This window comes from Oryzias melastigma, linkage group LG8 (assembly GCF_002922805.2).
Source record: "Oryzias melastigma strain HK-1 linkage group LG8, ASM292280v2, whole genome shotgun sequence".
In the NCBI taxonomy this organism is placed as follows: Eukaryota; Metazoa; Chordata; class Actinopteri; order Beloniformes; family Adrianichthyidae; genus Oryzias; species Oryzias melastigma.
Genome location: NC_050519.1, coordinates 4,675,904 through 4,685,909, shown reverse-complemented (window position 1 = coordinate 4,685,909; position 10,006 = coordinate 4,675,904). Strand labels below are relative to the sequence as shown.

The window sequence follows — 10,006 nt, the reverse complement described above, 5'->3', positions numbered from 1 at the left end:
AAAAAAAAAAGTATACAACTACTTTTAGACAATTGAAAAGAGAACACCAGTAATAAAAACTGTATTGTTAAGGAAAAAGATTTGTACAAGAAGGAAATAAACCCCTTTTCCCCACAATAAACTGCAGGTAACGCCAGCTTCTCTTTGAAGACATTCTTTAGTCCTTGAAATCCTGTTAATGCAGTGAAGCAAAAGAGTCACCAAACAAAGTAGGCGGTGCAGAAAACAGTTCCGCAGAAAGCCAGACTCTGTCAGGAAATCCCACGCTGAACAGCGAGGGGAGCGCGTCCAAATGCTGTCCTCCTGCTCCTGAGGCTCCAAAAGCTGGAACAACACATGAAAAAAGAGGGACACCAGGCGGAGCCGCGCGGAGGCCCATCTGCTCCACGGTGCAGGCAGTGAGGTTCAAATGTGCACTGTATCCATCACCCTTCACTGTCATCGGCGTTTCCCAAGTGAGGCGGCTTCATGTGCCAGGAGAGCATATTTTCAGCTGAGGCGAAACGCAACATCCTGCCAGGCTAAATTTGGCCTCCGTCCGCGGCTGCTATTGACTGAATTTAAAAACTCTGGGCGATTTCATTTCACTGCTTCAAGCACGCGGCTTTGCAGAAAGCGCCACCAACTATTACTGCGGGACCTGAACTCAATTTATCGACTATCCAGCACATTCAGCACCTCAGAGTCCATGTGTGCAGCCTGAACACGCCCACCTCCGCCCCAGCAGAAGACTGAGCATTAAGCTGACGTCAGCTATGACAGAAAGTGAGGAAACTGACCTTTAACAAGCTTCACACCTCAGCTAATCAGAGCCAACAGTGGAAGACTCCAGATCTGGTTATTTGACTTCAGTTTTTCATTTTTAAATGCTATTATAAGAGATGCAGGGCTGTCAAACTCAATCGCACAAGGGGCCAAAATCCAAAACACACCTTTGGTTGCGGGCAAAACAGGATAAACATTTATAGAACAGACTAAAACGACATTTTTAAAACGTTTAAATCCTAAGTTTTTAACATAGTTATGAACTAGATATATAGCATTACCTGGGATTAATGCTAGTGTGAATGCTGTAAGATGAATTTGGCTGCTGAAGATGCTAGTGCTGATGGCTGAAGATGCTGAAGTTGATAGCTAAAAATAATGAAGCTAATTGCTGAAAAAGCTAAAGCTAAAGCTAACATTTTTAAAATGTTAAAATCCTAAGTTTTTAACATAGTTATGAACTAGATATATAGCATTACCTGCGATAATGCTAGTGTGAATGATGTAAGTTGAATTTGACCGCTGAAGATGCTAATGCTGATAGCTGAAGATGCTGAAATTGATAGCTAAAAACACCGAAGCTACTAGCTGAAAAAGCTAAAGCTAATGGCCAGCTAAAATATTAGCTAAATGCCAAATTAGCCTAAAAAAACTAAAAGAAGAAAAAAGTCTAAATTAGCCAAAACAGCTAGCGTGTAAATATTAGCCTATTTCCAAAAAAGCCTAAAAAACTGAAGAAAACAACCCTAAATTAGCTAAAACATCTAGCATGTAGCTAAAATATAAGATAAACCCCAAAACAGCCTAAGAACTGAAAAAAAACTAAATTAGCCAAAACAGCTAGCGTGTAAATATTAGCCCAACTCCAAAACAGCCTAAAAAAGCTAAAAAAAAAAATCATAAATTAGTTAAAACATCTAGCATGTGGCTAAAATATTAGCTGAACTAAAAAAAAAGACAACAAAATCTCAGTAAATGTCAAAAAGGTCCAAACGGCTAGGAGAATACCAATTTTGAAAACTTTAAAACTGTTACTTCTTAACATTAATATGAATAATAAAAAGGCCTGAATATTTTTCCAGAATAAATCAACTTAAATCTTAAATAACTTTCAATGCTTTACTCTCTATAAAACTATATTTTGTCATATTTTGCAAAGTAGAAATAAGCCCAAGATATCATCGGGCCATTAATAACAATAAAATAAAATGATTTGGAGCGGCAGTAGAATTACCCAGAGGGCCGGATCCGGCCCCCGGGCCTTGACTTTGACACATGCTGTAATGCGTTAATGCTCCTTCTAGCAGGGCTTTAAATCTGGATGCCGACACACATTTGTGAGTTTTACTAAGTCAAACAACACAAGAACCAAGACTTTGAAATTCAATCTCCTTATTAACCTCATAACGTTTTCAACCAGCGGGAGGCAGTTTCAGTTAAAAACACTCGGATGAACAATCTCTCCGTCTGGAGACTTGAAATTTCAAATTACAGTCTGAGGAGTCTCTAATCCTTTATTGAAGCTTTGCATTTGGCGCCGACGGCTCGCTTTATTAAAGCCGCTTTCATCTAACACTAATATTCTTAGTCCAAATGAGTTCATTAAAACTTTCTGTTTACATCATTTTCTCAGACAGACTGTTTGGCATCTGTAATGAAATTGGACATTTTGGATTCATTTGATGGTTTTGTCCGGTGTGTTTTCTTCCACATCACGGCTGGGTTTGATCATTCTGGTGTTTGGAAGGAAACTTGTGCAGACTGTTCCCCAGATATCTGGCACCAAATGTGGTTTTGACATAATTAGTCACAGTTTCCCGGTGTGAGAACGTAAAGAAGAGGCTGGAATTTAACAGAACAGAGTCACAGAGCGGGTGAAAAACTCCCACAGATGAAGAGCCTAAGCAGAGGCGGTTTTACCAACAGGCAGGGGGAAATCTTACATTTAAATGTAAGTAATTACTTTTTTACAACATAAATAATATTTTTTTTTTTTAAATGTGTATGTATGTTTGCTGGTTGTGAGTTTTAGGGTGGAGCTTGGAGGGCCAGGGGAACCAAACTCGCCAGGACTCCATCTGAACCTTGATAAAAATCCCTGATCAGATCAGCTCTGATTAGATCTCTCCTCCTTAATCACTAAACCAAACTGAGCCAACTGAGGTGATGCTTAATTTATTTTGGTATGGAAATAGAACAAAAATCACCGCATCACAGCTCATGGTTGCTTAGAGAAATAAGAAGGCGCAGATGAAAAAGAATGTTGTAGAATCCAAAAACAGACTCAGAGTTGTTTTCCTGTTTGACGCTTAATTTTACACATTTGCTGTTTCCACAGAAAATCCAGAAAATGTGATCCATTTTTATTTTATCCAAATCCCACCGCCGCTTTTGAAGGCGGACAAATTCTGTTGTATAAGACTCGTATGGAATTGGATCAGTGGGAAAAGGTCAAAGAAAGAGTTTTCTGTTCAAAACAAAACTTCACTGAGGGCTGGAGCTGATTAGAAAAAAAAAAACATATTTCTCTTTTTTCAGCCTTGAGTGCCTTCATGTTTTTAGAGAATTCTTTTGAAAACTAAAAAAACTGTTTTTTATCCACACCGTTTGGAAATTTACTATGAAGAAGAAATTAATAATTGTGGTTTGTGCCTGGCTGAAATTATGACACCAAGTCTTCCATATATTGGGAAGAGAAAGTCTGGAACAAGTATTGTGAGATTTCCAAGCCTCTTCCAAATGTGAGCATATGCGCTGGTATTAGGTAGCAACAAACATGTGTAAATAACATATGCTAAAGGCATGTTAAAAACCCGCGCTTAGCGTGTTCTTGAACGCACCACAGATGCCCGGGTTTGTATAAAGCTTAAAGGTGTAGAAAGGACCGAGACAAAGCATGCTGAGTGAAACTCTCTGAGAGACGCCCCGAAAGTAAAACCAGAAATGTTTCAATAGGAGAAAGAAAATCCAAAATGCCATTTATATAAACAAACTAACAAAAAAACAGAAACACCTTTTGTTGCAGGGCAAATAGGATAAACATTTATTGAACAGACTAAAACAATATTTTTAAAGCATTAAAATCCTAAGCTTTTAACATATTTATGAACTAGATATATAACATTACGTGGGATTAATGCTGGTGTTAAAGCTGTAAGCTGAATTTGAAGATGCAAGTGCTGATAGCTGAAGATGCTGAAGCTAATAGCTGAAAAAGCTAAAGCTAATAGCCAGCTAAAATATTAGCTAAATGCCAAATTAGCCTAAAAAAAACTAAAAGAAGAAAAAAGTGTAAATATGTAAATATTAGCCTATTTATGAAAAGCCTAAAAAAAAAAAGCCTAAATTGGCTAAAACAGATAGCATGTAGCTAAAATATAAGCTAAACTTCAAAATAGCCTTAAAAACTGAAAAAAGTCTAAATTAGCTAAAACAGCTAGCGTGTATATATTAGCCCAACTCTAAAACAGCCTAAAAAAGCTAAAAGAAATCCTAAATTATTTAAAACAGCTAGCATGTATAGCTAAAATATTAGCTAAACTAAAAAAAAAAAGCCAAAGGGAAAAGTGTTGCATTCAAACCGACTTTACAGCTCACTCTCCCAAAAGATTATGTGAAAATAGAATTTTCTTTGCTCATATTACACAGTGCACGTACATTGGTATCCTCATGTCAGGGTCACAACATTCAGTAGAGAAAACTCACTTCCAATGAAAAAAAGAAAAGGAGATCTCAATTCATGTGGTAAATAATTTTCTGAAAAATGTGAGACATTTACTTAAATCGGTTAAACTGAAGACTCTGCAATAATTCAGACTTTTGAGTTATCCACTTGCAAGAATGGTAGCAAGTATAACACTCATATTTTCCCAAACAACCAATGTGAAGGAGATTAAAATATATTTATGTATTAGGAAGGTCTAAGAAACAAACTGCATGCAGTTATTTTGCAGGAACTAATTTAGAAATAAATGGGTTTACCGTGTGTCATGAACAGGATATCACAAACCTATAATCTCAAAGACTAAACATTTATTTCAATAAAAAAAGGGTGATCTTGGTTCAAATTTTTTCTATGATTTTCATTCTAATATTTTTTAAACTTAGTAACCTCATTTGCTCATGAAAATTATGAGATGTAAAAGTTAAAAAGCCACAATGATTCTGTGTCATATTTTTGCTTTGTATATGTGCAAAAAGATTAAAATAAAGATTAGTAACCCAGCCTGTTTGTAGTTCTTAGTGCCGCCTTTGATACAGTGGATCACCAGATTTTATTGGATCAATTTACAAGCTAGTGGGCCTCTCTGGAAATGTTCGTAAGTTGTTTTATTCCTACCTTACAGATAGACACTTTTATGTATGGATACATGCTCCTCAAGAATCCATGAAAAAAGCTGTGGGGTTCCCCAAGGGTCAATTTTAGGTCCCATTCTTTTTAACTTGTCTATGTTGCCTCTTAAGGATGTCATCAGGAGACACGGCGTTGACTTTCACAGCTATGCTGATGATAATCAGCTTTACATCGCCGTGTCTCCTGGTGACCTTGAACCTTTAAATACTCTTTTAAATTGTATTTTTGATATAAAGTCATGGATGGCAAAGAATTTCTTACAGCTCAACCAGGACAAAACAGAAGTTTTAATCATCAGTCTTGAAGACAACAGAGAGATGATTTTACCTAAGGTTAATAATTTTAAACCTTCACTTTAAACCTGGGCGTTCTCTTTGACTCGGAGCTGAATTTGATTCCACACATTAAAAATGTCGTTAAAACTTAATTTTATCATTTTAAAAACATCGCCAGAGTCCGCCCATTCCTCTCTATTGCCAGCACAGAGGTGCTGATGCATGCTTTTATTTTTAGTCGTTTAGAATATTGTAATGTCCTGCTCTCTGGTTTACCCAAAAAATCTCTGTCAAATTTACAATTATTACAGAACTCAGCAGCACGATTTCTGACGAGGACCAGGGGGCGGGAGCACATTACACCAGTTTTAAAATCCTGTGCGTTTCAGGATTGATTTTAAGATTCTTTTAATGGTTTATAAATGTTTTTTTATGGTCTTGGGCCTTCTTATCTCAATGATCTGCTCTTAAAGTATGAACCTTCGCGGACCCTGGGGTCCTCTAGTGCTGGTCTTTTAGTTGTTCTTAAGGTGATGATCTAAACTTACAGTGAGGCTTCGTTCTCTCACTACGTTCCTCGTCTTTGGAACAGCCTGCTGGAGAGTCTCAGGGCCGCAGAGGTTTTTAAGAAAAGGCTCAAGACCTACCTTTTTAACATGGCTCTTAAATGGGTATTTATTAAGTTTTAATATAAATTATTCTCAGTATCTAATTTTATTTTGTGCATTTAATGTTAGTTTTCTTTTATGTTTTTATATTATTTAATACATTTTATTATACTTCTTTTAAGGTTTTATGACCCAGTGTTTCCCTTTGGGGATCCTTTGTGCCGGTTCTGTCTGGGACGTTGCCATGGTTGTCGCCTTTCGGGGGCGATCGGGGTCTGCAGCTTGTGGCGTGGACCCCATTGCTGTCCCTGTCTGGGTGGGCACTGTGGCGATGTTCCTGTGGCTGAGCTGACTCCTGGTATGAATAAATCCCCCAAATACTGTTTCTTCACAGCAGAGCTAGCCCATTTTTTTTTAATTTGCTTCTATAAGTCTTCATAGTTTGTGGGGTCATGTTAGATCTGGGATTGGATGTCTCTCTTTTTATTGATTAATTGATTGATTTATTTGTTTCTGTTTTTAATTGTAAAGTGCTTAGAGCTATGCAAGTATGAGAAGCGCTCTTTTATAAATAAAGTTTGATTGTTTAAAAATATTAGAATGATAATCACAGTGTTTTTTAAGTATGTAAATATCAGAACAAATATCACACATTTTTTAAATAATTTTTTTTTAACAAATATATAATTTTCTAGTGCTTTAAAGTGAAAAGATTGCCTGTTTTTACCTCTCTACATGCTCTACTCTAGAACACACTCAAGCAGAATGGTAAAAACACAATGTCTACTGTCTGCTAGCAAAAACACAACTGTAGGTCAGGAAGCTAAAAACTGAAAACATATCAACCTAGATAAACTAAAACCCAACAACTTTATTTTAGACTAAATATGTAAAAACTTTCATTTAAATAAAGAGCAGCTGTCCAACAAGCATGGCGATGCAGCTTTGTGAATTTTTGACCACGTCTCTGAAAAGCCTGGACTCTCCAAGCAGAACATCCCCTGGTATGCTGCTTGCCTAATATTGCTGGCATGAACTCGGCTTTCATATCCTTTAAACCTGGATGAACTGCCAAAATGTACTTTTCCCACTGCTGCTGCAGCAGAGTCCCACTCATCCAAAAAAAGAAATGCATTTCATTAAGTTAATCCTGCAGGTTTGTGAAATGGAATTAGATATAAAGTTACCACTGGTGGGCTGAAATGATCAAACAGTGCTGAAAAGTTATTGAACTTAAGGACATCAGAATCCCTAAATTCTCCAACAAACCCTGTGATAGAATCATAACATGGAGCAGCACCGTTTTATCTTTTAATATTTTGAAAGTGACAAAGGTAACAGTGGAAATCTAGCAGCTGGTATTTCTGCAGCTGAAAATAAACATTTTGTTGATAACTTTAGGTTTATATATTATTTTGATATTTCTTAAAAACAAAATATTTTAATTATAATTATTCTGTTTTTAGCCAAAATAAAAAAAACTGTTTCTGCCTATAGATTCTGCAGATCGGCAGTAGTTTATTAGAAATTTGGTTCTGAGTTGTTGGGTGGTATTGTAGGCGTGGAGTAAGCCTGCCCTCAATTTTCAAGTAGGCCTCAAGTAGGGGTATTTAAACGGTTAAAAGGTGTTTGGGGGGAAAAAAGTTCTAGATTGCCAATTGAATTCATATTTTTTGACCAAAATGGTGGGAGGAGTGAAAACGAACACACTCAAAATTTTTGTGATATGGTGCCCCCTCAGCAGATGGCCCCATAGGCGGACGCCTAGGGCGGGCCTTACTCAAAAGATATGGTTCATTGCTGTTAAAGGGTCCATTTTACAGCGGAAATGCTCAAAATAGCGGACCAGACCGGACCGTATCATGTCTGGCAGTGGACGCACTGGAATGTACGACCAGATAGAGCTTGTGGCCCGCCAACTGTAGCACCTCCACCAGTGCTACAGACTTTTTCCAATGTCATTTTTAATCTGCTCCTGATTCACAGGGATTTGAATAATAAAAAAAATACTCAAAAATGCAATTCTTACGATAACTTTCTTAATATTTTCCTCCATACTTTTTTAATGTAATTTGTTAGTTTTGTAAGCGTCTTTGAGTATCTTTTAAAAACGCTACATAAATAAAATGTATTATTATTACTATTATTATAAAAAAAGGAACAAAAACATGATTCTCATCGGAGTGGGTCTAAAATCTGACAATTTACAGATCCAAAATCTTAGACATTTAAAAACTCTAATCTGCATGTTTTTAGCTCATCTTCAACGCTGTTGCTGCTGCTGTATGCACTAGTGTGAAAGGTAACGGCGACTGCTACAAGAACAAGTTAGTTTATCTCGGTACATATTTGCCCACTCCCACTTGAAGACAGAAGAAGAAATACAGAAATGAATAAGTAGAAAGACAGAACTAATAACCGCGGTGACCTGAAAAGCCTCACAGAGACGCCATAAAGAGACAGCCAGCCTGGCAGCACTGAAACAAGATTAGTAGAACTTGTTCAGCTTGTGTTAAGGGAGGGGGGCGTAAGCAGAAAAGCAGGAGAAAGGCATGGACACCAAATACCACAGGCTGTTAGTCCAGCCCTGCAGCCTTTCATTCTGGTTCTGTGTGATGGAACAGGACTTCAGGATGATTGAGCAGCGCTGAGATTGTGTCGAGAACCTCTCTACCAGAAAGGTCATAGGCGGTGACAGGTGGGGTAGGGAGGGGGGGGTCCATCATTCGTGTGTAAACAATCACCAAGAGACCAGCAAAGGTGCAGGAGCACACACCTGTCCCCTTTCCACACACACTCATGAACAGAATCTCATCTGGCTGTGTGGCAGGATATTTTTCACCTCAGCCCTGAGCGATAAGCTGAATGTGTGTTAGAGGGGAAGACAGATGATAAAAAATGCTATTAAATGCAATTTAGTGAAAGTCGGGGACACCTACTCTCTGCTCCTGTGTGGCCACAAAGGTCTGAAAGCCGGGGGCCACGCCGAATCCCAGCTCATGAACGAAGGGAGGCTCCGCCTGGCTGTGGATCTGCACCCGCACGCCCGCCTCGAAGGCCGTGTCCTCTGCAACCACAGAAAGGGGAAGTGAAAAGGCTTTCAAGGGAAAACGTAGAGAAACACCCAAGCACAAACATAAAAAAAACTTGGTGACACTTGATAGTGTCAGACAAAAACTTGAATTTCACTTTTAAAATTGCTTTTTTGAAATAAACCCGTCTGCTTTTTCAGGCACAGCTCCCGTTTGTTGTGGCATCAAACACGGGTATTGAATAAAGCTCCACGCAGACTCTATAGATTAAAGCCCCTTCAATATTTCTTTGAAAAGCAAACATCGGCGCACAGGTGAGGATCAAAAAAGCCAAAACATTAATGGACAAAACAAAGAAAACAAAAAAAATCATTCATGTCTGCAGATTCAGTGATAAGAGCGCCGATGTTCAATCAGGACCTTTTCTTCTGCCAGCTGATCTGCCGGATGAATGAAGTGCTTTGCAACCACGACACTGGAGTGTCTCGGCACGACCAGCTGCTTCATCCCACATCGATACAGTCATCAATCAAACATCCACAGTGACTGACGGGGCGACAGCGTGGACGGATTTGCACGGAGGAATGGATGCGACAGGCTCTATTTTTCTATTTTTTTCTCTTTCAGGAAAGTCTACTTTTACTTCACATTAAGGTGCAGAATGAGAGTACAAGCATGTTCACATCTTCTCACGCATCTGTGGATGTTTTATCCCTGCAAAGCTGTGTGGACGAACAACTTCACATTTTTATATCTCATTAAGTTCTAGCTTTATTCATTAGCACAGCTGCATTCTGCATGTACAGTACAGACCATCTGGCTAAAAAGTTTGCTTTATTCCACACAATGCTGCTGTTTGCCCGCAATGCATTAAAAGGAAGACATTCTGGCATGAGGACCCAAACAGATTAAAGTCAAACAATTAAAAAGAGAAATGAACCTCATTCATTTTTTTTTTTTTTTTTTTTTTTT

General features: G+C 38.1%; 1 protein-coding gene across 3 annotated transcripts in view; it reads right to left on the bottom strand.

Annotated features, from left to right (window-relative positions):
• Positions 1-10,006, bottom strand: part of asic2 (acid-sensing (proton-gated) ion channel 2) — a 351,589-nt gene that overhangs the window by 22,913 nt on the left and 318,670 nt on the right. For all 3 annotated transcript variants that reach the window (XM_024272225.2, XM_024272226.2, XM_024272224.2), the window contains one exon: positions 8,942-9,069. In XM_024272225.2, the coding sequence (XP_024127993.1) occupies positions 8,942-9,069 (128 nt within the window). The remainder of the gene's footprint in view (positions 1-8,941; positions 9,070-10,006) is intronic.